Source organism: Octopus sinensis, linkage group LG5 (genome assembly GCF_006345805.1).
Source record: "Octopus sinensis linkage group LG5, ASM634580v1, whole genome shotgun sequence".
Classification (NCBI taxonomy): domain Eukaryota; kingdom Metazoa; phylum Mollusca; class Cephalopoda; order Octopoda; family Octopodidae; genus Octopus; species Octopus sinensis.
The window spans coordinates 74,989,703-75,016,394 of record NC_043001.1 but is presented as its reverse complement, the minus strand read 5'-3'; the positions used below and the strand labels follow the sequence as shown (position 1 = coordinate 75,016,394).

The following is a 26,692-nucleotide window of genomic DNA, read 5'->3' as shown; positions in this document are numbered from 1 at the left end:
GCGATGGTAATGATAAGTGGTGGTGGTGATGATGATGAGTGGTTGTGATGACAATGGTGGTGATGGCTAAAATGGTAATACATCTTGCAATAATGGTGGTGGATTCCAAGGATGGTTGTGCTTGCACTGATGATAGTGATTGTCATGGTAGTGGTGATGGAGGTAGTGCTGATGATGGTGACGACACAAAAGTAATTAAACTAAGCCGAGAAAGAAATAAGAAATGAAAACTTGCAATACATTTAATGCAGCACAACTAAAAGTAGGTAGCATATATTTTTAAAAAAACCTTGTTAAGGAAGATTATTATCATTATTATTATTATTATTATTATAAAATTTGGGGTTACAATAAAGTAATACAAAAACAAATATAAAAAAAAAACTTACTTTATTAGAAGGATGGTTGAATATTGATAAGGAGTCCGGTGTTATGAAGGGTCCTTCAACAAGATTTAATTCAAGAGACTGGCTTATCAATCCTCGCAGCCGCGACTAAAAAAACAATATGTATGTATTCTGATACATTAGTTAGAAATATCATATACATGTACAACTAAGATTTAGAATTACAGCAGGATATTTTCTATAATTATTAATATACCAAAGAGAAAAGTTACTGAAAATAAAAAAACTGTATGTTCATTCAAAGTAACAAGGATTTTTTCTCACTCACCCTAGCAACATTTGTTTTACACCTGTTTTTCCAGTCTAAAATTTAATTTAGGGTTCAGTGAGGAATGTGAAGACGCAGGCTGGAAAGCGGAACATTTTCCAATCGCAGTCGGATGTAGAGGGCTCGTTGGACACAGTGTGAGATGACTATTGTTATCGCTAGGCCTAACTCATCGTAAAGTCAATACCACCATGACTGATATCCAATCTACAGTGGAGAAGGCTAACCACTGGATTTGGTTAAAAAGAGACAATGAGCGATGGCTAGAAGGATATTGAGCTTAATTTGATAACCAGCTGATCTAGCAAGCAGGGCCTCATATTAGTGAGGGGGGGGGCAGTGCGCATTGATGCCGTCGAGAGGTAGGCCCTGAAATGGCGCGCATTCTCTCCTGATAACCCCATACACTTGCTGGCTTCCAGTATGCGGAGTTTTCAACTGGTAGCACTTGCATGTGCAAGTTGTTTGCAAGACATCTAAGTGTTTGGCAACTGGACAACTTTCCTGTTGCTTAGCCTTGTGTTTTTCAAGTAATGAATATTTTTTCCCCAATTCTACTCATCTTTGAAAGTGCAGAGCAACAAGATGAGTAGTCAACAGGGAATATCAATGAATGTCACCACTTTATTTTTGCTTAACGATGGAATGAAACATGATAATTGATGATGACATATGTGTCATCATTATCATCATGATCATCATTGTTTAACATCTATGCTTCTTGCTGGTATAGGTTGTACAGTTTGACAGAGTCCAAAATGATTGCATCATCTTCTATTGTCTATTTTGGCAGGATTTCTATAGCTCGATGCCCTCCTAACACCAACAACTTTACAGTATGTATGAAGTACTATTTTCCGTGGCACCAGCACTAGTAAGGCCAACGTGCTGCTTGCAAGATTATGAACCCTGGGAGAAATAGCTTTATGTGTGGTAGTATCTGTGTGCCTGTGAGTCAATTAGCAGGTGTATGATTCAGTCAAAGGAGATGAAGAGTGTGTCAGTGGGTATACACACACATACCCAGCATTCAGCTGTTATGCAATACCTCAATAGTATGTATTCATCTAACCCTTGCAAGCATGAAAAATGGAAATAAAAGCAACAAATAAATCTGTGATGGTAAAGCCATTTATGGGCTAGACTATATATCATCATCATTTAACGTCCATTGTCCATGCTGGCTTGGGCTGGACGGTTTGACAGGCTGGCTTGCTTGAAGGCTGTTCCAGGCTCCAGTCTGATTTGGCATTGTTTTCTACAGTTGGATGCCCTTCTTAACGCTAACCACTCCAAGAGTGTAATAGGTGTTTTACGTGCCACTGACATGGGTGCCATTTGCACGACACCGGTATTTATCACAACTGCAACTATGCTTGGCTTGATGGGTCTTCTTTACAAGCACAACAGTGCCAAAGATCTTGGTCATTGCCTCCATGAGGCCCAACAATCAAAAGGAACTCAGCCACTTTGCTTCCATTAGGCCAAACACTCAAAAGGAACTCAACCATTTTGCTTCCATCAGGTCCGACGTTCAAAGGTTGATTTTTTTACGTGCCACCAGCATGGGTGCACTTGGCTTGACGGGTCTTCTTAAGCAGAGCATATTGCCAAAGGTTTTGGTCACTAGTCATTCCCTCTGTGAGGTTCAAAGTTCAAAGATCATGCTTCACCACCTCATTCCATGCCTTCCTGGGTCTACCTCTACCATAGGTTCCCTCTACAGTTAGTGCTTGGCACTTCTTTACACAGCTGTCATTGTCCATACACACCACCTGACCATACCAGTGCAGTCATCTCTCTTGCACACCACATCTGATTCCTGTAATGCCTAACTTTTCTCTCAAGATGCTTACACTCTGACAAACAAGCACACTGACATTGCACATCCAGCGAAGTACACTGGCTTCATTTCTCTCAAGCCTACGCATGTCCTTGGCTGCTATAGCCCATGTTTCACTGCCATGCAGTATAGCTGTTCACAAACAGGCATCAATCTGCCTTTCACTCAGAGAGATACCCTCTGTTGCCAGCAGGAGTAGGAGCTCTCTGAACTTTGCCCCACCTAATCTTATTCTCACATACATACATGTGAGTGTGTGTGTGTATAATGGTAAAAAGTTACATGGAAAGACTGAAGAACCATCCAGGAAACATCACACAAAGAACATGGACATGCTCTCTCTCCCACACACTGCTACTTTGGAACTAAAGCTGATGATGATAAAGTGCCGAGCATGTGTTGGGAGGTAGACAGTGACACAAAACTAATTCCAATGCTAATGCTACTACATATTGAATATATATATATATATATATATTCTATATTAATGCTGTTTTCCTTGTAGAGTAAATTCTGTGACAAGGTTTCAATTTCTGATAGAAACAGACTCAATTCACATAGATTGCAATTTCAGATAAAGTCCAAATATTCTGCACCAATCCTTTTATCCTTCACAACAAAATTCTGAAACTTACATTGCTCATAATTAATCTTCCCTCTTTGTTCCTACCAGTCAATACAAAACAAAAAATAAATATCAAAAGCAAGCTTCAAACTCCATAGTCAACTGAACATATAACTCTTCCCAATCAGAGAGCTTTTTTGTTAGTAATTCCAGTCTGTTAAGAATGTGTCTTTTAACATAACAAAAACTTTTGAAATAGTCCTAGCTTGAGTTACTTACATGAAGTGGAATTCGGTAATGAGACAGGTACCTAGAGATATAGTTTTGACAGGAAACAGTTAAAATCACTGTACCAGGCTTACCAAACATTCCCACAACTTGGTAACCTGAAGAATAAGAAAATAAAAATAACATTTCCAATCACAGTTTTTTTTACTAAACTTTTCATTATATTCAACAATAAATTGAAACTAAAACCATGGAGTTCAACAGAAATATTGTAACAAAAGGGTTAATCAAGAGACCAAGGGACTAAACAACAACTAGCTAAGACTAGAAGAGAACACCCACCCCATTTAAGAGGAAGCAGAAAGAGGTGAAAGAGATGTGAACTTACCAACAGCTGAAACCTTAGAAGTTCTATCAGAAATGTCTGTCTCTATTCTCATTGGTTCAGCTAAGTTGAGGGAGGCCAATGATGTGTCGGACAACTTCCAGTCAAACTTGAGGGATGAAAAGTTGTCAAATTTATGTCCTTGATTATCAGTGACAGTCAACAGGACTGTCAAGTCTTGCTTGCAGTGAACTGGAATCTGTAGTGAAACAAACATACACATATATACATAAACACATAATCTCACAAGTACAAGCATACCTACACAGATAAGCATACAAATGCGAGTGCACACAAGTACAAATACATGAGTGGCACACATGTGCATATGCATGCACCAATACACAGCTCACACATATATGCACACTCTCAAATACATAAAACTGAACCAAAAAATCTCTCTATATATAAACGGCAGTTTGTCTGTCTGTGTGTCTGTTAGGTTGTACCCTCACCCTGACCACGGCTTTCAACCGATTCTGATGAAACTTGATACACACATAGCCCAATGTCATAATTCAAAACTAACGCAGCGAAAATTTTGAAAAGTTCCCCCAGTTCTGAAAAAAATCGATAAATTCGACATGGGGTCGAGAATCAGAAACACAAACTACAGACTGTCTAGGGGACGCAACTCGACCTTTTAACTCTCAAAAAAAAATTTACCATCATTTTTTTCCCATTTTTTTGCTATTTTTTGGCTATAACTCTCTATAAATGCTTTATAGTTATTTCCCTTACAAACCCGAGCAACGCCAGGTGATACTGCTAGTTATAGATAAAAGAACGGAGTGGTTGGCGTTAGGAAGGGCATCCAGCTGTAGAAACACTGCCAGATCTGACTGGCCTGGTGCAGCCTTCGGGCTCCCCAGACCCCAGTTGAACCGTCCAACCCATGCTAGCATGGAAAGCGGACGTTAAATGATGATGATGATGATGATGAATGATACTATGATGGACAGTAAAACGGAACATTTTGTAAATTAAGTACATGATGATAATGATGATTTCAAATTTAAATTTATTAAAAGTTTAATAATGCTACTAACATTAGTAGCATTAGTAACTATCAGTATCTGTAGTCACAACAGTTAAATTATTCATATACACATCACCTCGCAAAAGCAATTTTGAACTTACAAATTTCTTTTCTATAAGACACCCTATATCATTTCTAAACTCATTGAAACACAGCATTACATTTTGGTAATTGTAACTATGGTCTCATATATTCATAGCTGGCCAAACTGACTAAAGCCTATTTCAACCAACTTGTAAACAGAGACAATAAGAGAGTTGTGGGTGGAGGTATTTCATTAGGTTAAATTGAACCCAAACCCACTGCCATAGGCGGAAATTCCTTTGACATAGCATCTTACAATGAGGTATTTCCTACACACTTGATATTATGGAAACTGAAATATTTATAATTGCTTAAGTGTCAGCTGCTATTACTGGAGTCAATCCATGAAAGGGAAAGGTCAAGGACAATGTAAAAATAAGTAATGAGATTAAATGTCAAAATAAGAAAATTAAGATGATTGCTGATATATTTCACAGCAGATTTCTTTATCAAAAGCTGCATGCAAAATGAATGAGGATGATTATATATATATATATATATATATATATATACACACACACAATGTTTTCACATCAACTTAGTTTTCTACTGTTGCTTAAATTTAACTTAATCTGCCCAGTGAGGAATATACACATTAAACTGTTCTTATATATGCTAAATATATAAATATATAACAATAATAAGAGCACTAATGAAAAGTGCCACATGCTAGAAATCTTTGTTCACTTCCCTCGCTTACAACCCATGCTAATGGGGTAAATAATGTAGTTCTTAGAGCCATTTGGCATTTATTTCTAGCATGTGGTGCTACTCATTAGTGCCCTTATTATAATTATATTTATATAATTATATATCTTGTATTAATTGTTACCTGTATGGTTTTATTACATGCTGGCTACTTGATTATATATATATAAAATCTAGCAGAACTTCCTCTCCATCTTACTTCTTGGATGCAGCTCAAGCATCTCAACAATCTCACCAGACCTACCTTTCAATGTGCTAACATTAATTGTGCCAACTCTGAAGGTGTGGAAAGTGTGGGCCCGCAAGACCCTGGGATGGAGGACAGCAGTATCATGTCTCTGAAAAGAAAGCTCGCATTTGGCAGAACTCATAAACATACAACAGCCTTCAACCCGCATACAGATGAAATACCGCTAAGAATTTCGCATGACAGTAAGACACGTTTGTAACTATGACATGATGCCAAGGTAAGAAGACAGTAACAACACATACACACACTTTCATATGATGGGCGTCTTTCAGTTTCCATCTGCTAAATCCATTCACAAGGCTTTGGTCAGCCTAGGGCTATAGCAAAAGACACATGCACAAGGTGCTGGGCAGTGAAACTGAACATGAAACCATGTGGTTGGGAAGTAAACCTGTGCCCATAATCATCATCAATTAGCATCTGCTTTCCATGCTGGCATGGGTTAGATGGTTTGACTGAAATTGGTAAACTGGAAAGCTGCTCCAGGTTCCACTCTGATTTGCTTGATTTCTATGGCTGGATGCCCTTCCTAATGCCAACCACTCATAGTGCTTTTTACATGCCACTGACACAGGTGCCTGTTATGTGACACTGGCATCAGCCACAATTACAATTTCACTTAGCTTGACGAGTCTTCTAAATCACGGCATATCATCAAAGGTCTCAGTCACTTATCACCTCCATAAGGCCCAACATTCAAAGATCTTGCTTCACCACCTCATCCCATGTCTTCCAGGGTCTACTTCTTCCACAAGTTCCCTCTAAAGTTAGAGATCAGCGCTTTTTTTTACAGATAATATGTAATATTGTAAAAGGAAATAACTTACAACTTGATTAGAATCCAAGAAAACAGGACATGGTGGCAGATCTGACTGTTTAGAAACAGTTAAGACTTGTGGTTGTAGATGAAGACTAACAGGTTCAGCACAGATAAATCTGAAATATGGAATTACAGTGGTTTTGAACATTATTAATATTTACTGAAATGTACACAGGATAATTACTGAAACATATTGAAGCTGTAATTACAGCTTCCACTTGATTGATTGATTGATTGATTCTAGTTTCAGCTTATGAGCTGTGGCCATGCTGGGGCACCGCCATTTGGTGTTGCTACTTGGTTTCACTTCACGAAAGCTTTCTAGCAACTGCCATTTGGTGCATGAGAGAGTTCGATGCAGCTGCCCTCATCTGCCCCTCCTGCCATGAAGTTGGTTCATCTGGGACACCTGACAGGAAGAGATCCAGCTTCATTTTAAAGACATCTGCATCCACCCCATGCAGGTCTCTCAGGTTCTTCGGGAGGATATTGAAGAGCTGTGGGCCTCGGAAGCCCAGGCTATCACAGAATCTTGTCCTACATCTTGATGGCAAGTTTGGAGTCCTAGGCACCACGCAGTGGCGCCCAGTTCTGGCATTTGCGTAACTCTCGATGCCAAAGTTCAGGACACTTCCCTCCAGGATCTTCCAGATGTATATTATGGCATATCTTTCCCGCCTACGCTCCAGGGAATATAGTTTTAATCTCTTGAGTCTTTCCCAGTAGCTTACAGAAATTTGAAAAATTTTTTTTGTCGTGATGTCTGAAATAACTAGAAATCCAACTGAAACAAGTTTCAACATAAAAACATAGAAAAGTTCATTAATCCCCAGATGTCTGACCCTGACCCACACCCTGCACCTTCTCTTCCAGCTGATATTCACAACTGACCAGACTTCCACCTGTACCACTAACTGCATTTCTTTCTAGCTCCATTTATATGTCATTCTCCTTTCACATTTTTGCAGTCTTACATACCAACTCATACCAATTCTCTTATTTTCACCTTTCTGTAACTCAAAGATGCACTCTGACACATCTTCACCAACAATTTCTCTCTTTTCCAACTGAGGTAACCATGGATCTCATCTACTATAAGACAAGTGTTCTTGCCCTTCTATCATACTTTTACTTCCTTATCACCTAGCATTAAGACACCTCCCTCAATACTACTCACCACCCTTTGGCTGAGAGTCTTGTTTTGGGAGTTGAGACCTCATTAGCATTGATGCCACATAAGCATCCAGTACACTTTGTAAAGTAGTTGACTTTTTTGTTGCTTTCACAGATTCCCATAACTCTGTCACCATCCGATTCCATTTTTATGAATTTCAATTAGGAGCTTGAGTTACCATATTTCTTTAGCTGATTACATAACCATGGATGCTGCCCCTATGGATGCATGGCAGTTACTCACTTGATAGAGCTTGGGGATTCTGTCAGTTGATCTAGGATTCCTCTGCTCAACATCAGTGTAAGAAGAACAGATGGCTCAGTTGAGTTCTTCTCCTACTTCTTCACAATCCATCATGCTGCAGTCCCATGACTTCCCACATCCTTAATAGAGTGGCTGAACAGATCTTATACCTTGCCACAGAACAGCTCATAATTATACAGGGCATGGTTGTCACTGAGATACTTTCAGAATACCAACATACCCTATGAGGGTATACATTAGGGAGGGTGTATAGCCAAAGAAATCATGCCATAGAAGACACTGGAGTTTGGTGCAGTCTTCTGGCTCACCAGCTCCTGTCAAACTGCCCAACCCATACCAGCATGGAAAACATGCTAAATGACAATAATGTCACTGGCACTCATTTTCAGTTGAACAGTCTGGAGTAATGTAAAATGAAGTGCCTTATTCAAGGACTCAATGTGCCACTCAATGAGAACTGAACCCACCACGACATGATCCATAAGGCCAAACACTCTAGCCAATGGGCCACACATGCCTTTGCTTAAAAAGGGTTAAGTAAAAAAGAGATATAAAAAAAAAATGTAAGAAGCAAAAGGTGTTACTTACTTGACAAAGGTTTCCACAACAACAGGCAAGAGATTAGTGTGAGTGGGTTTGTTGCCAACTTTCAGTTTTAAAGTCTGAATAGATAGAAGTAAAACAATTATTAATCAATCATGATAAGAGTTAGCGAATGAGTACGAGTGTATGTGTGTGTGTGTATATATATATATATACATACACACCCATTCCCTTCTGGTCATTTCAAAATGTAAACCACAAGTGAATCATTGGTGATTTTTTTCCCTTCCATCTTCCTTTTCTATTGGACTTTCTTCTGTCTCCTGTTTCTGAAGAAGAGCTTTGCTCGAAACATAAAACCACCTTTCTTTCCTTTCCTGAGCATCTGCTAATATTTTACATGTACAAAGTCCTCACGTTGTTGTTTTTTTAGTGCTTGTTCTTCATATTTTGGGGACATATCTATATCTATATATATATATATCCATCTATTTATCTATATATATATGTATATATATATATATATAGGGGTGGGCCAAAAGTTACACACAAAATGAGTTCAAATACTCTCTGAAATTGTCAGACAAACTTCAATTTTTCTAAAACTGAATAAAATAAATAAAGACATGATGAATACACACATACTTGTACATGATTTTTGGCCCACCTTGCCTATGTGTGCGTATGTGTATACATACATAAGGAGGTGCTGAAAAGTTCCTGGCTTTGAATAAAAGAAAATACAAGTGGATCAGTTAATTATGATTTTATTCAACATATTTTCCTCTCAGATTCACACACTTATTGCAGTGGTCTTTCAGGTTTTCTAAGCTCTGCAAAAGAACTTGGAAGGTTGAGCCTTTAACCAAACCTCTCTTGATATCCTTACAGCCAGGAACTTTCCAGTACCCACTTGGTATATATATATATATATATATACATTATATGAGCATGCTTTTCCTTAGAAATATTTGCTGTTCCATATATTTTTCAAATATTGTTTGAAAGTTATGCAGAAAACATCTTTATGTTTTTGTTTTTTTTTATATCATACACACCCAGCATATTAAGAGACACTGATTAACTGGAGGAAAGAAAGAACGGCAGAAAGGACAAGAAGTGGAAACTTACCTGCTCCCCGAGTCCTGTACACACAACTTGAAAAGCATGAAGACCTCCTTTAAGGAAGATACAGGAAATAGGAAGAAATATTTCAACAGTGGAAATAAATAATCATACAACAATTACATATCAAACATCATTCATTTGTATATCAATATCATCGTACAGTAATAAATTCATGTATCAACACATAAGCATGTATCAATACATTCAATATATTGGTATCAAATTTTGGCACAAAACAAACAAGTCCAGGGGCGGTGGGGGGGGGGGGAGCTAAGTCAGTTACATTGACCCCAGTGCTAAACTGGTACTTAATAAGCCCCAAAAGGATATAAGAAAAAGTCAATCTCAGCAGAATCTGATCTCAGAACATAAAGGCAGACGAAATGCAGCTAAGCATTTTGTCCAGTGTGCTAATAATTCTACCAGCTCAGTGCCTTAATATATACCCGTATTGAACCATCGTATATCAATATATTCATGTATCAATACATTCACATATTGAGACATTATATATATACATATATATATATACAGTATATATCAATACATCCATATATTGTTACATTTTCACACATTAATCATGTGCATGTCAATACATTTGTGTTTTGATAGATATCACCACAATCAATACATTAAAGTAATATGGATGGAAGCACTCCGTCGGTTACGACGACAAGGGTTCCGGTTGATCCGAATCAACGGAACAGCCTGCTCGTGAAATTAACGTGTAAGTGGCTGAGCACTCCACAGACACGTGTACCCTTAACGTAGTTCTCAGGGATATTCAGCGTGACACAGAGAGTGACAAGGCCGGCCCTTTGAAATACAGGTACAACAGAAACAGGAAGTAAGAGTGAGAGAAAGTTGTGGTGAAAGAGTACAGCAGGGATCACCACCATCCCCTGCCGGAGCCTCGTGGAGCTTTAGGTGTTTTCGCTCAATAAACACTTACAACGCCCGGTCTGGGAATCGAAACCGCGATCCTATGACCGCGAGTCCGCTGCCCTAACCACTGGGCCATTGCGCCTCCACATTAATTAAAGTAATAATGCTTTCTACTAAAGGCACAAGGCCTGAAATTTGGGGGGTAGGGGTTAGTCAATAATATAGCCCCCTGTACATAATTGGTACTTGTTTCATCAACCCTGAAAGGATGAAAGGCAGTCAAACTCAGCAGCATTTCAACTCAGAATGTAAAGACAGACGAAATGCTTAGCATTTTGCCCAGCATGCTAACAATTCTGCCAGAATACTTCAACCACAATCACTATATTCATCATCATCATTTACTGTGCTGTCCATGCTGGCATGGGTTGGACAGTTCAACTGAGGCAGAGGACTGCACCAAACTCCAATGTCCATTTTAGCTGCTTTCAACAGTTGGATGCCCTTCTTAATGCCTTCCACTTTACTGAATGTACAAGGTGCATTTTATGTGACTTGAAAGACAAAACCTCCTCAATTAAGCAGGGAGTAGTAATGAGCAAGGTAATAAGAGGTTAAAATATGATAGAGGGGCAGGAACAAGTGTCTTTCCATAGGATACAGGCAATATATTCATGCATAAAAATATAGCAATGAGTTTCATTGTCCAGAAAGTAAGTAGAAACATTAAATAACTACAACTTATGGATAATAAATAACATTAGAAAAAGCTTTGCAGTCATCATTCCAGTTCTTTGTTCTCCAGGTTCAAATCCTTCCAAGGCCAACATTGTCTTTTGTTATCATTTATCATCTGCTTTCCATAGGCTGCACAGTTTGACAAGAGCTAACAAGCTGGAGGGTTATGCCAAGCTGGGGTTCATAGATAAGCACCAGTCCATAGTGATAAATATTGGTGGAACTGTTAGAGCATTGGACAAGATGCCTTGCAGTGTCAGTGCCAACTCTTTGTGTTCTGAGTTCAAATTTTGCCTTAGTCCCAATGGCCAAAGGCAATCACCTGACCATGACAACACTCTGGTTAAACTAGCAATTAGCCAGCATACACAATTAGACCAACAACCAACAAAGATAAGGCAGCAATGATATATGGTGTGACTTTACCCAACAATGAAACAAAAATATGGATGAATGTAATAATACTGCTACTAGTAACTAAAATGTCATACAGGGAACAGTTGATTAAATGGATCCCAGTAAGTGACTGGTATATATTTTATTAACTCATGGAAGGATAAAAGGTAAAAATCAACAGTTACAATTTACTCAGAATGTAACTAAATACCACAAAGTACTTTGTCCAGAACTCTACCAATTCTGCCAATCACTGCTTTTAACTAATGATTTCTAACAAAGACACACGGCCACAAATTTTGAGAGTCTATCTCAGAAGGCTCTCAAACTTGACAGAAAATGAAATGATTAAGTAAAAAAAGACAAATAAATACATCAAGGTATTTAGTCTGGTATTCTACTGATTCTGCTATCTCTAAATATTTGAAACATTATTCAGTCTGGAGCAATAGTAAGTAATATAATATCATGCATAGTTATATCAATTATACTTTCTTTTCACACACTCAGAAACTTAAGCCACCCATTCACTAAATCATTTATTCTGGATCTTCACTGCCTACAAATGATGACAAGGTAGTTTTTCAGATCCAGTAATCAAGAGGAAGGGATGCAAGCCCTTAAGTGGTTATGTGAACTGATCCTTGAATGACAGGCACTGGCACACTAAGGACAAATATGTAGGCTTTGGTCAGATGGGGGTTGTAACAATGACTCTTCCCTTCTTCAGTGTTTTTCATCAACCACAGTCGCTCAGGTCTTTTCAAATTTGCTGGCAAAATTCTGGATGCACTCTTACTATGCCCCACTCTGCATTGCAACTCTCACCCTACCTAAGTGACCTGACACTTAAGTTAATCTTTCAAACACTTCCAGTTGAACTCCTTTGCCTCTCTCTTGCCCTGGCTGAGCTGACTTTTCAAATACTTTAGCGTTAAATATACCACTTTAAATCCCAGATATTTCCTTACAATAGCCTTTGATGCCTTCATTGGCTCACTTGCATAAAATACCAAATCACAATCCACAAACAAAGAAAGTATAGAAAACATAACACTCACAAAATCAAAAACAAATGCTATAAATCAATCTTGTGACAACACTTTAATTTCTGTTAATAAATCAAACAGTTCTAATACTTACGGTGAAGACTAAACTCAATTCCAGACAAGTGTGAAAAACTAACAAAGTTAGCACTTGGTATCACTGGAAAACAAAAAGAAAAAAACATTATTTGTTAAATATCTGAAAAAGAAAACGTGAGTAAACAACCAAATCACTATCAAAATAATAATATCCTTTTGAATATCAATTCAGAGTTCAAATCCCACCAGCACTTTAAGTTCTGAGTTCAAATTCCACCATGGCCTACAATGATGGTACATTCAATCCACTGCCTAGTTAAACACCACCACCCAACACCTTGGGTACCTTTATCAGAATCCACTCTGCTGCAAGCACTCAAGCCAGGTTTCCAGTTTGAGGACACTCCTCTCCCTCCTTCCCTCTCACCAGTCCCTAAAACCCTACAAGAAGTCATGGATATTGTCTTCCTCTAGACTAAAAGATAAAAAAAAAATATTAAAAATGCTGTAAAGACTAAGATAACTCTGAGTTTGAAATGAAGTAAGTACTGCATCTCAAATTTCATTTCATGTAAGTTTTGGTGTAACAAAATCTTTCAAGACTAAGATATATATTCTGGTCATGAGCAGGTGAAAATTAAAACTTACAATCTTCAAAATATTCCGTTGGATCCAGCTGCCATGGTTGGGGACCACCAGAAAACAAAATGTCTTTTGAAGAACCAAGAGTAACAATGCTTAGAGGACTTTCAGCCTAAAATTCAAAAAAATAAAATAAAGAAAAAGTTAATATTTACATAAGAAAGAAGCAATAGATGAGCTGGTTTTAATTTGGATTGTTCAGCAATTCTGAAAATGAGTTTGGTCAGATCAGTGCTTGGGTTGGAGAAGCCAACATGAAACAGCCACTTCCAATTTATCTTTCCTTTTTGTTAGTTGTTCACCAACAACACAATACATTATGGTCAAAATTAAATCAAGACTTAAATTTAGCTGTCTAGAAAACACAAGAGTGTCTACAACAAATTTATGTTTTTATGGAATAGTATCCTTGAATCTAAGTTAAACTAATTAATCAAAATTTTGCCTTATGACTATTCATCACTTCTATTTCTCTCTTACCAACTACCATTACCCTCCTGTAAAACTAGCTGCCGCTCCCTCTCTCTCAAATCACTTATCATCCTCTAGTCATATCAGTATCCACTTCTCTTTCTCTCTCTTTTACTTGTAAACTTATAGTTCCCATCATTGTCTCTCTTCTACTACTCCTAACAGTCTCTCCCATTTCTCCCTGTTATCAGCCCCACAGAGATGAAAAGTACAGCTCAACTCAGAGAGAATTTGAACTCAGTACAGAGAAGAATGTGATTATATACTGTATTTTCCAGTATATAAGTAGAATGTTGTATAAACATTCAAACAGCATTGTTATCCTTCCAAATCTTGCTGCATTCCACATGGAATTTTTGGTCTTCCAAAGTCATTCTGGTGTATAAATCAACCTGCCTTTGTTGGTTCTAAATCTTGACCTGAAAAATTCAACTTGTATGCCAGAAAATACAGTATGGCTTGTAACCTGAGATTTGATTCTTACAACCATTTCTACTTTTACATCTTCAAAATTAATATAATTATTTTTGAGAGAACAAAAGACATGAGCACCTATTTTAACTATTTTAAAACTGCTATAACTTTTGATGTATTATCTATAGACGTGATTTTTTTGTGTACTAATAAGGATTGGATAAATAATATTTTATGTAATGTACTGAGGAATAGATAAAAGAGTTGCCCCTAAGAAATATAGCTCCTTAGGGCCAGTACTTTCCTTACATCAGCCAGCCATGGATGATAGTATCCACGCAGCACATTGTTCTCAATATAACTGTAAGCACAATCTACATCCTTATCATCAGCAGAAGAGTTAAGACCAGTCCCTCTGGTGGTGAAAAGCACTTGTGGTGTCACATAAAAGTGCCCATGCAGCACCATGTAAAAGCGCCCATGCAACACCACATAAAAGCACTTGTGCAGTGCCACATAAAAGTCCCTGTGTGGTGCTACATAAAATCACCCAACACACTCTGTAAAGTGGTTGACATTAGGAAGGGCATCCAGCTGCAGAAACCATGCCAAATCAGACTGGAGTCTGGTGCAGCTCCCCAGTTTGCCAGCTCCGATCAAACTGTACAACCCATGCCAACATGAACAACAGACATTAAATGGTGATGATTATGGCAATATCTGCCTGAGTTAGTTCTTCAAAATCATCATCTGAGTTGGAATCTAACAAAATTTCTTCCAGAAAAGCTTCAAATGCAGGGGTGACCATTTTCATTTGGTAAACAATCCAAAAAACTCAGTTTGATTTCAAAGCTTGTTTACCTCATGGACAAATATATAAACAAGGAAGAAGGTGTCAGAAAATGGAAGTTTAGCCTCATTCTGAATTAAAAGTAGCCTGTTCACACCTTTAAGTACCGGAAATAAAGTAGCAATATATTTTATTTCAAGCACCCTTCTCAAGGTGTAGGAAACTCATGGGCGACAAATTGTAGCAACTGTATGTAGGTTAAAAAAAACATTGGATAAAAAAATAGTGAAAGATTCTCACAGATACAATCAAAAGTTGACCTAGAGCTAATCTCTAACAACAACCACCTGTTCACTTTGAGCTAAGTAAGTAAATAAAAATATTAAAAACAGAAGGAATAAATGAAAAAAGATAAAATAAAAATTAAACAAACACAGGTGCAGATGTGGTTAAGAAGCTCACTTTGCAACCACGTGGTTCTGAGTTCAATCCTGCTGTGCAATAGCCCCAGGTTGATCAATGCCTTGTAAGTGAATTAGGGAGACAATAGAAATTCTGTAGAGGCCCATCGCGAGCACACAATGTATGAATGTGTGTGTCCTTGTGTTTGTTCCCCAATGCAACTTGATGACTGGTGTTGATTTATGCCCCCACTCCCATAAATTACAATTGACAAGTCCCTTAACCCCTCGGAGTTCACTGGAGCGCAGCAGCCATGCAATGTATCTAGGGTAAGAACGCTTGGCAGAGTCCATCCCTCTCCAGGCTAAACTCATTTCTACAGCTGAGTGAACTATAGCAACATGAAATGAAGTGTTTTTACTCAAGAACACAACTCATTGCCTAGTTCAGGAATCAAAGCCACAATCATATGATTGTGAGTCCAATGGCCTAACCACTAAGCCATGCATATCTATAACTTAGTAGTTCAGCAAAAGAGATCAACAGAATAAATACCAGACTTAAAAATAAGTACTGAGGTCTATTCGTTCAGCTAAACCCTTCAAGGTGGTACCCAATGACTGAAACAAGGAAAGATGAACACACTCACCACAAGAGGTTTGTATGCTGCCACAGTAACAGAAGCTTGTAGAATTTTATGTGAACCTTGGTAAGTAACTGTTATTCGACAGCTGCCTGGTTGCTTGGCCAGGAGCTGAATGGAGGTGCAGCTAATTTTCTCGGTGTCCACAGAACCAGCATGGTCTGAAAAATGGCAAACACAACATGTTACAAGAATTATACAACAAATATCACATAGCTTAAAAGCATTAGGTGTTAGAATTTACAGGCAGAATTCAGGCTGTTTTAACAGCAGCAATGAGAGGAAGGTTGGGAGAAAGACAACACAAGGGAAGGTACAAACCAATAGCCCTATGGCCCATAGAGTAACACAAATGAAATGGCCAGCTGGTTGCTACGCAGTTTAAACTTGAGTGAGGAGAAACTGCAAGTAGATCACGAAAAAGAGAGACATTTTCTATGAAATGGAAAATATATAAAAACAGATTGGCTTTATAAAGAACTAAACTGGAATGGTGAAACAAACAAAAAATTAACTGATGCAAGGTTATGGCGAAGAACCAACCATGAAGCCAGAAGCCAAGCTTGAATTGCCAGAGCAAAGATGGGAAATGACGCCACCAGAAAATAATTAAAACACAGAGTCCTGTTGATGCTGACGCTACAACAGAGATTCTGAACAAGTTAAATCAACAGTCAGTATTTCACCAAGCAAAGAAGCCAATCTGTTTTCCAGCCAGTATCCACACTATGCTCTCTTTATCAAAAAAAGTAAATTAGATTTTATATCACAATAGAAACCACCAGAATAAATAACTTGTTAGTATAGTGTAGGCAGAGGTGAGGGAGGGGTAAAGTGCAATTTAAAGCACTGCAGGTGAAGCATGACAAGTCAGAATATATAAGTTATTCTAAGAGGGAAGTGTACATAGTGTGATAATAGAGAGAGAAGAAAACAAAGAAATCCACTAATGAAAGCAAAGAGAGAACAAGATCACAGCTTTAGCTTCTATGATAAAAAAAACTGTTTTAAAGCAATGACAAAATTTCATGTTAATTTATGATCCAAACACAAGCTTAACTATGCAAATTTATTTTACTAAATTTTTTCCATTATTTTAAAAATTAATAGAAACAAAAGCAGTGTAAGCCAACAGAAATATGGTAACGAAAGAGGAAGTGTGTTGTCCATAACCAAAAGTGGTGAAGCTAGATATGGAATGCTGCAGTTTGAAAAGTAGTGAGATTAGTAATTCACAAACAGAGGGGTACCAAATGAATTTATGAATAGTATGGAAGAGAAGGGATAATAGAATAGAAAGAATGATGAACAGCAGGATAGTAATAATAATACAGTAGACTTGAGAAGGATGAAAGAGAGATGATGTGTGAGGGAGAAGTTACAAGAGTGTGAGAGAAGACAGACGGTCAGTGTGTGAGGAGGTTAAGAGATGTATGGTGGTGGTGGTGGTGGCAGCGGGGGAGTTAATAATTCCACCAGCAATAATAAAATCCTTTCTGTTATAGGCACAAGACCTGAAATTTTGGGGTTGGGTGGGGAAGGGGTTAAACGGTTACATCAATCCTAGTATTCAACTGGTATTTTATTCTATCAACCTTGAAAGGATGAAAGGTAAAGTCAATCTCAGCAGAATGTAAAGATGAATGAAATGTTGTTAAGCATTTAATTGCAGCCCAAGATCAAAGCCTCTCCATCAGAAGCACATAGTGAAGGAAAATACAATAACTGCAGAATATGTGGTGATGGAGAAGAAACAATAAATCTTATTGCCTTTGGCTTCCCAGTCCTGGCAAAGAAAGAATATATTTACAGATATGACAGAGTTGGGACCTATATACACTGGAAGCCATGCCAACACTATGGAATGATAACAGAAGAAAAATGGTAGAGGTATATCCCAGAAAAGGTCTTAGAAAATTACAAAGCAACCATACTCTGAAATACATACAGATAGAGAGATCAAAGCTAATAAACTGGATATAGTTGTCAGATATTATCAAGAAAGAAATGCCTTCTAATCGACACATCAATCCCAACAGATGTATCTCTAAATGAAATGGAGAAAATCGCAAAATACAAAGATCAGGAAATAGAGATAACTCGAATGTGGGGCCTAAAAACAGAAATAATCCCTATAATAGGTGCAATAGATATGATAGAAAAAATATAGACAAATACAAAACCAACACACCAGGACTTACAAATATATATATAACATAAAGAAAACAGCACTGGTAGGCACTGCACACATCCTATATAAAGCACTTTCAATACAGTAAAAATAGCACCAAAACAAACCCCAGCACATACCCAGGGCACACAGAGCTGTGCTTAGAAGTTCAGAGAAAGCATGTGATAAAAATAAGATTACTAAATAATAATAATAATGGTAGTATTAAATGTCCACTTTTCCATGCAAGCAGGGAAAATTGGATGCTAAATGATAATGATGATGTAAAGGTCTGTGATATCAGAATAGCCATTACAGACAAGCTTTCCTAAACAAGTGAACAATCAGAAAATATGGTTGCTGTTGTTAGTACTGCTATAGATTGTGATATAACAATAAGGATTCTGTTGATAAACAAGTTTCAGTCATTTACTAGAACGATGGAAAATAACTCAATGCATGGAACTCTGCAGACACAAAAATGTCATATGCAAACCTTTGTTTGTGTATATGAATATACAACTGAACATACATGCATATACCACATGCATATGTATACATCCTATACATGTCATATATTTGTCTAACCATTCAACCCATGTCAGAATGGAATATAGAGACGTGATGATGGTGATAGTGGTGGTGATGGTGGTAGTGATGATGATGATGATGATGAATTGTGAATAAGGAGTGAGGTTTTGCATTTTGTAAAGAAGCAGTACAGCAAAGAAAAACAGAGTGCAGAACGAAAATTGAAATCACTTATACGACAAAGAAAATAAGGGAACATATCAAAACATGAAGAACCACTATGAAAAAATTACATGCTATTTTAAATTGTAGAAGTGATGGAAATACAAAAATGAAAAAAAAAATTTCACCTGGGATTAAATCAAATGAAGTTTTGTCTGAGAATTTCACAGACAATTTTAGATGTCGGCAATCTTCAAAGGCTTTCTCGGCACCTAAGAATCAAATAGATAAAATAATTTAAATATTAAAATTATAATTTAGGAAACAATATCAGTGTAATGGTATACATTTAAGCAATGTCACTAACAAACCCTTGAGAGTTTGCTCTGGCACCCATCACTAACATCTTTACTTCCTTCCAAGAATTCCCTCCTGCCCATCTATAATATGGAGTAGTCATATGGCTCCTCTTTAGTAAGACAGCTGCGTCCATCCCCTTTATCATACTTTAACCTTTCAACACCTGGCATAAAGCCACCTCTTCCCGCTCTCACACAGCCCCCCACCCAAACTAAGTCCTGTTTTGTTTTTGTTGTTTTTTTCCTCCTCTTTTCTGTTTGACAAATTGCTTTTAACCTCACAAAAAAAAGCACCCAATACACAATGTCGAGTGGTTAATATTAAGAAGAGCATCCAACCATAGAAACCATGAAAAGCTTCACTGGAGCTCAACTCAACACAGCCCTGCAGCTCATGGCTCTTGTCAAGCTGTCCAGCCCATACCTATATGGAAAATAGATGATAAATGATGATGAAAACTGAACGCCATATTGAACACAAACATTACTCTTGTTCATTAAACAAACTTATTTGCAATGACAATTAATAACACACTAATTACTAAATAGTGTTTATTTTGCCTGCTTTGTGCTTGTTAATTTGCTTAGATTTATAGTCATTATTATCAGCTAACCTTATATAAAAACAACAAGACTTCTAAAAACATTCAGATTAACTAAACCAAATCCCTTTCTAACATGGTTCATAATGTGCATGTTTAAAGAGAGTACTGCACCAGTTACACAAGTAGTGCAGAATAAATTTACATCTTGCATATGCATATGTGCAAGATGTATATATGTATGAGTATCATCATCATCATCATTTAAACAAGCATTTTCCATACTGGCAAGGGTTAGATGGTTTGACTGGAGCTGGTATGGCCAGGGGCTGCACCAGACACCATTGTCCGTTCTGACATGGTTTCTATGGCTGGATGCCCTTCCTAACACCAACCAGTCCAGTGTGTACCAGGCACTTTTTATGTGGCACCAGCACTAGTAACATTTCTGCTGTGGCAGGTGGGTCTTCTTGAGTACAGCAATGCACCAGATATCTCAGTCCTTAGTCATCTTGTGTGAATGTTTACAAAACTATACTGAGTAACAGGTACAGACAATGACCACCATCTGCAGTTCAAGTAGAAATGTGATGTCATTCTTTGTGGTTGCATCGTAACAGGTGAAGCTGCTTAATATTTTCTGCCATCAAAACTCTGCCATCTCTGCACTCTAAAATTCCTAAGGAATAAAAAATTCCTTAATTGAAAAACAAAGTGTTATTTGTAACAGAAAGGACATTCAGCTGTAAAAATCCTGTCTCAATATTTACTTCTGTCAAAGCCTTGCTAGTATGGGAAGTGAAACAACTGCACAAACAAATCAAATAGTTCATCATCATCTTTTAATGTCTGTTTTCCATGCTGGCATTAGTTGGACAGTTTGACCATTGCTGGCAAGCAGAAGAGCTGCACCAGGTTCCAGTCTGATTTGGCCTAGTTCTACAGCTGGATGCCCATCCTAACACCAACCACTTTACAGTATGTGCTGGGTGCTTTTAACATGACATCAGCACAAGTGGCTCTTACATAACACCAGCACAAGCCTCTTGCAGGCCTATTCCCTTCTGCTGTGGAGGACAGGTCTTCTTGAATATAACAAGGTGCCAGGTGTCTCAGTCCTTTGTAATCTCATCTGAAAGGTTCAGTGTCCTGAGGTTAAGCCACCTTCCCCAATACTATCCATACCCTCAGTTGAGAAGTCTTGTCTTGCAAGTTCCTAGGTGACCTTACTAGTGCCAGTATCACATAAAAAGCACCCAGTACACTCTGTAAAGTAGTTGGAATTAGAGAGAGCATTTAGTTGTAGGAACAATGCTGAGGCAGACACAGGAGCTTGACACAATCCCCTGGCTTGAGGCTCCTGCCAAACCATCTAACCCAGCATGGAAAACAAACACTAAATGATGATTATAATGCTGAATACAGTCTAAAATAGCAACCTAGAAAATATTCTGACAGAAAATTCAAAATATACAAGAATTTCTTAGAATCAATCAATAAACAATAACAACCTTCAAAATCAGCAAACATTGCAACAGGGAGAAGTAACTTGGTGTTGATTTCAGCTTCCACTTTTGATGGAAGCAGCTTAATTTTCGTTGGAGGAAGGACAGCAACCTACAAAGACAGAAAAAAATTCTTTTTAATTTACATTATAATGATTAAATTTTTTGCTTTTTTTTAAGAAAGGCACAGGCATGGCTGTATGACAAGAAGCTTACTTCCCAACAAACATGATTCTGGGTTCAGTCCCACTGTGTAGCACCTAGGGCAAGTGTTTTCCACTATAGCCTTGGCCAAAAATTGAAAGAAGTCCATCATATGTATGTATATAAGTGCATATACATACGCGTGTGTGTGTGTATATCATCGTCATCATTTAATGTCCATTTTCTATTCTGGTATGGGCTGGACAGTTTAACAAGAGCTGGCTAGGTACAAGACTGAACCAGATTTCATTATCTGTTTTGGCAGGATCTTTACAGTTAGATGCCCTTCCTAACACCTTACATGGTGAACTGAGTGCTTTTCACATAGCACCAGCTAGGCCAGTTTCAGCATGATGTTTACAACTGGATGCCCTTCCAAATACCAACCACTTTACAGTGTGGACTGAATGTATCAGCACTGGGAGGGTCACCAAGTAACTTGCAAAACAAAGATCCTCTGAGAGAAGGAGGGAGGGGGCACTGAAGGAGGTGGCCATGTGCCAGATGATGAGAAGTTAGAGTGTGACAGAATGATAGAAGGTGTGTTGCTGTAGAGAAGATACATGGTTACCCAGTCAGAGGGAGAGAGAGAAAAAGACTGATCAAGAATGAGAGAGTGGAAGAGAGCAAGAGGGTGAGTGCGAGAGAGGGTGGGAGATGGCAGTGAAATGCCAGGGCATACCCTCAAGGTATAGGGATCAGAATATAAAAGGGATGGTAGAATGAGAGAGAGAGATAGTGGCGAAGTGTCAGAGACGCCCTCAAGGTATGGGGATTAAAATATAAATGGGATGGTGGAGTATAGCCAAGTGTGCGTAAGTAGAGAGTAGGGACTTCACATGAATACAAAGAGTGTGGGGGTGGAGAATGCAGTGATTCATGAAATGGGAGTATATAGAGGAAGGAGACAACAGGATAGTAATGATACAGTGAGCAGGGCAATAAGGACAGGTTTGGAGACCAAGAGATAAGCATAAGCACAGTGCGTGGGAAAAAGGAAATGTGAGGAAGAGAAAAGGAGATGTAGTTTGGTTTGTTGGGGGTAGAATGTGAAAGTTTTTCATTTTTTATTATTATACGTGGGTGGAAAATACATTGCTCCCAGAACTCTCTTATGCATGCCACATTTAATTCCTTTTATGCCAGCTTTCTCACAAACACTTTAACATACACACTTTGTATGCTATGATTCTAAAGAAAAATAATCTGTTTGTTTCGAAACCTCACCTTAGCCATTCCGGTGTGCCTATGGTTCTTGACATCAGCAGCCACTACTGTACTAATTCCAAGGCTGACAGGACTTGTGTAACCTTTGTTGTTTACAGTGGCAACACTTAGGTTCAAGGAATTCCAGGAATATTCACCACTACCACCAGTAGCCTGCAAATAACATAAAGGTATTTGAAAATATTTGAATATATTCACAAGAGATAAAAGTAAACATAAAATCATTAAAAACAACATGAAACAGATGGAATTATTGAAAAGAATTTCTGCTTTTCTTTCTTTTAATTACCATACATACATTTTTAATAACTTTATTGTTATAATATTAAGTGAAGAGTAGTGGCCATAGATTGTCTAGCTGCTTCAATTTAGAACACAGAAACACTGTTAGGTAAGGCTGTTTGAATGGCAACCGTTTAGTTCCAACTTTTGGGTCAATAGTTGCATATGGGAGAGATTTGCCAAGGAGGAAATTTCAGAAGAATATAGTTCTGAGAGAAAAAACAGTATTGGTAATAGTATTTTAGTATTAAAAATATATGTAAGGGAGGTGGATTAGTAGAATCAGTAAAGTGTTTGACAAAATGTCATATGGTTCTTGCCTCAACTCCTATATGTTATGAGTTCAAATCCTGCCATGGTTAACTTTGCTCTTTCATCATTTCAGGGTCAATAAAATAAAGTCAAACACTGACCCCAAAGGTATGAACTAACCCACTTCCCTCAAAAATTACGTGTCTTGTACCTAAATTGAAAACCATTATTATCATTATTGAGCGAGAGAGTAGTGCATGCCATCAAAGTGATACTGGGGTACAAATATATGAAGCCCAATATACCCAACATGACTAACCATCTGATAAAGGCACATGCATCACAATCATATGTATGTGACATGGTGATCTCATATCAAGATAAATAGCGCATGATCTTGCAGGTGGGGCCCAGTTTGAATTTTCTTCAGGTTGAGAAGCCCATCTCACTCAAAAGGTTCCTGAATAAGGTCTGTTTAAGGAAGATGAACCCATGTTTCCAGAAGTGTTTATAAAACCCCAAGGAATTCCTCAACACATAGCTATGATGCTCTCCCACTACTTCTGCTCATGATCAAAGATTCACATATCATCAGCCACTAAGGGACATGCTCAAATGGTTACGGTCAAGCAACTGACAAGTAAATCTGTAGTATTGAGCAGAATATTTGCTGTAGCCCATCTTTTATACCAAGACAAAACATGTACACGATAACATTTCCAGTCAGTTAAAATCAGAAGCCATGAGAGCCACTGCCTAAGCTAGCACAATCAATAGTGTATCAGACAAAATGTTTAGCAGCATTTCTTCCAACATTTTACATTCCAAGTCGACATTGTTGTTCATCTTTTCAGGGTCAATAAAATAAGTATCTGCTAACTATTGGGGTTCGATGTAATCAACTAAACACCACCTCTCTTCAAAATTGCAAGCCTTGAGCAAAAATAAAAATAATAATTATTATTCTTATTAACACAATTAAGGTGGCAAGCTGGTAGAATCATTAGCACACCAGGCGAAATGCTTGGCAGTATTTTGTCTGTCACTACGTTTCTGACTTCAAATTCCGCCAGGTTCAACTGCCTTTCATCCTTTTGGGGTTGATGAAATAAGTACCAGTTATACACTGGAGTTAGTGTAACTAACTAGCCCCCTTCCCCACAAAATTTTCAAGGCCTTGTGCCTAGAGTAGAAATAATTATTATTAATACAATCAGAACCTGAAAAAAAAAATTGACCTACTTAGATACAAAAGATCCCAAATTACATCAAACTGATGCAAACATGAGAACAGATAATAAAAAATCATTTTCAAACAAGACATAACTAAAAAATAAAACAAGACATAACTAAAAAATAAAACAAGACGTTAACATTATACAAATGTCAGAAAAACTCTTACCGTAAGCTTTGAGCTATAACTAAATTTAGTATTTGATTCCCATGGGAATAATATAGACTTTGGTTCCACCTCAATTTTGTCATAGATCTCCAGCAACTGTTCAGTCACTAGGGCTTGTGCAAATAGATGTTTCTTTTCCTTTGAAATATGAATATTCATAAATTAGGCATGTATAGCAGTATTATTAAGTACAATGTAAAAGAATTAAAAAAAACTATATTCCACAATCTATGTCATTTTGTATGCAAATGATTAATAAGATGTACAATTGAAGAGAATTCTAATGAGGCAGTTTAGTCTGGTTTTAAAACAGAAATATTTGCAGATAAAAAACACATAGCAGGTGATATATATATGTGTGTGTGTGTATAAACAGGTGAGAGAAAGAGAGCTTATATAGCAAAACAAAAGAAGCATGATTGACATATGAACCCTTTTTGTTACCATATTCCTGTTGGCACACACAATACTTCTGTTTCAATTAATATTTTAAAATAATGAAGAATTTAATAATAGAGCATAGCCATTATGAAGCTAATGTTTTAGAAAATAAACTGACATGAAATTTTGATAGGAAGTTTAAATTACTTTAAAACAGGAAGTTTGCATCGCAGAACCAGTGGTCTCATGCAGGTTGGTAATCAAAAGGATTATAGAAAAACTTCAGATTAAGAAACTGGATTAGGTAGTTGGCTTTACTTACAGACAGAACACCTTTTAAACTACCTTTGATGTTAACAACTCCTTTCTTTAGAGTGGTCACATGAAAGTAGGAACCATTTTTTGTTTGGTGATTGACTCGGAAATATTCAGCAGGAAATAAAGCTTCAATTATGAGATTCTGAAATAATTTGAGAAAGTGGAAGGAATTACAATTGTTTAAGCCTTTTTTTATTAATATTTTTTTTTTTTTTTTTTACTATTTTGGACATTTCTTTTTTTATTCTTTTACTCATTTCAGTCATTTGACTGCAGCCATGCTGAAGCACCACCTTTAGTCACACAAATCGACCCCAGGATATATTTTTTGTAAGCCCAGTAATTATTCTATCGGTCTCTTTTGTCGAACCACTAAAATACAGGGACGTAAACGCACTAGCACCAGTTGTCAAGTGATGATGGGAGAGAGACAAACACAGACAAACAAATACATATACGACGGGCTTGTTTCCGTTTCCATCTACCAAATCCACTCACAAGGCTTTGGTCAGCCTGAGCCTACAGTAGAAGACACTTGCCCAAGGTGCCATACAGTGGGACTGAACCCAGAACAATGTGGTTGGGAAGTAAGCTTCTTACCACACAGTTACTTTTGTGCCTATAAGCCACTTCTATGCCATTTTAGGAAAATATAAAATATTTTCTCCAACAGGAACATTTTACTATTGTATATGTGCACAAGTGTGTGTATGTATATAAAAATAAACATACATACATACAACACATAACCGTTTTAACATCCTCTTTTCCATGCTTGCATGAATCAGAAATTTGTTGAAGCACAACACTATGGCCGGATGCTCTTCTTGTTACCAACTCTCAATCATTTCCAAGGTAATATTTCCTATCTTTTTCCGAGAAAACTGGAAACTAACAACATCACTTGTATAATAATGATACCTGCTTACAAACATTATGTGATGTCAAGACATAGGTGCACATACAAAAGGGCTTCTTTCAGCTTGTCAACCAAATCTACTCACAAGATTTTGGTTGGTTAAGGACTCTAGCAGAAGGCACTTGCCCGAGGGGCTATGCAGTGAGACTGAAGCTGAAACCACATAGTTGGGAAGCAAACTTCTTAACCACATAGTCATGTCTGATACACACTAACAGTACAGACGGTCAAAGTGGACAGACATTATTTGTCTCAGTTTCCTTTAC

General features: G+C 37.6%; 1 protein-coding gene across 3 annotated transcripts in view; it reads right to left on the bottom strand.

The window, feature by feature from the left end:
• Positions 1-26,692, bottom strand: part of LOC115211868 (nuclear pore membrane glycoprotein 210-like) — a 112,992-nt gene that overhangs the window by 57,674 nt on the left and 28,626 nt on the right. For 2 of the 3 annotated variants that reach the window (XR_004999102.1, XM_029780602.2), the window contains exons 10-24: positions 25,512-25,649; positions 24,809-24,946; positions 22,873-23,025; positions 21,448-21,553; positions 19,224-19,307; positions 16,494-16,574; positions 16,179-16,333; positions 13,459-13,564; positions 12,869-12,931; positions 9,710-9,756; positions 8,624-8,697; positions 6,605-6,713; positions 3,700-3,895; positions 3,363-3,469; positions 390-494 (exon numbers count right to left, since the gene is read on the bottom strand). Coding sequence is in view for 2 of the 3 variants with exons in the window: in XM_029780602.2 (XP_029636462.1) it covers positions 390-494; positions 3,363-3,469; positions 3,700-3,895; positions 6,605-6,713; positions 8,624-8,697; positions 9,710-9,756; positions 12,869-12,931; positions 13,459-13,564; positions 16,179-16,333; positions 16,494-16,574; positions 19,224-19,307; positions 21,448-21,553; positions 22,873-23,025; positions 24,809-24,946; positions 25,512-25,649 (1,662 nt within the window). In the remaining variant the exon portion in view is untranslated. The remainder of the gene's footprint in view (positions 1-389; positions 495-3,362; positions 3,470-3,699; positions 3,896-6,604; positions 6,714-8,623; positions 8,698-9,709; positions 9,757-12,868; positions 12,932-13,458; positions 13,565-16,178; positions 16,334-16,493; positions 16,575-19,223; positions 19,308-21,447; positions 21,554-22,872; positions 23,026-24,808; positions 24,947-25,511; positions 25,650-26,692) is intronic. The other variant, XM_029780604.2, reaches the window with a different exon arrangement.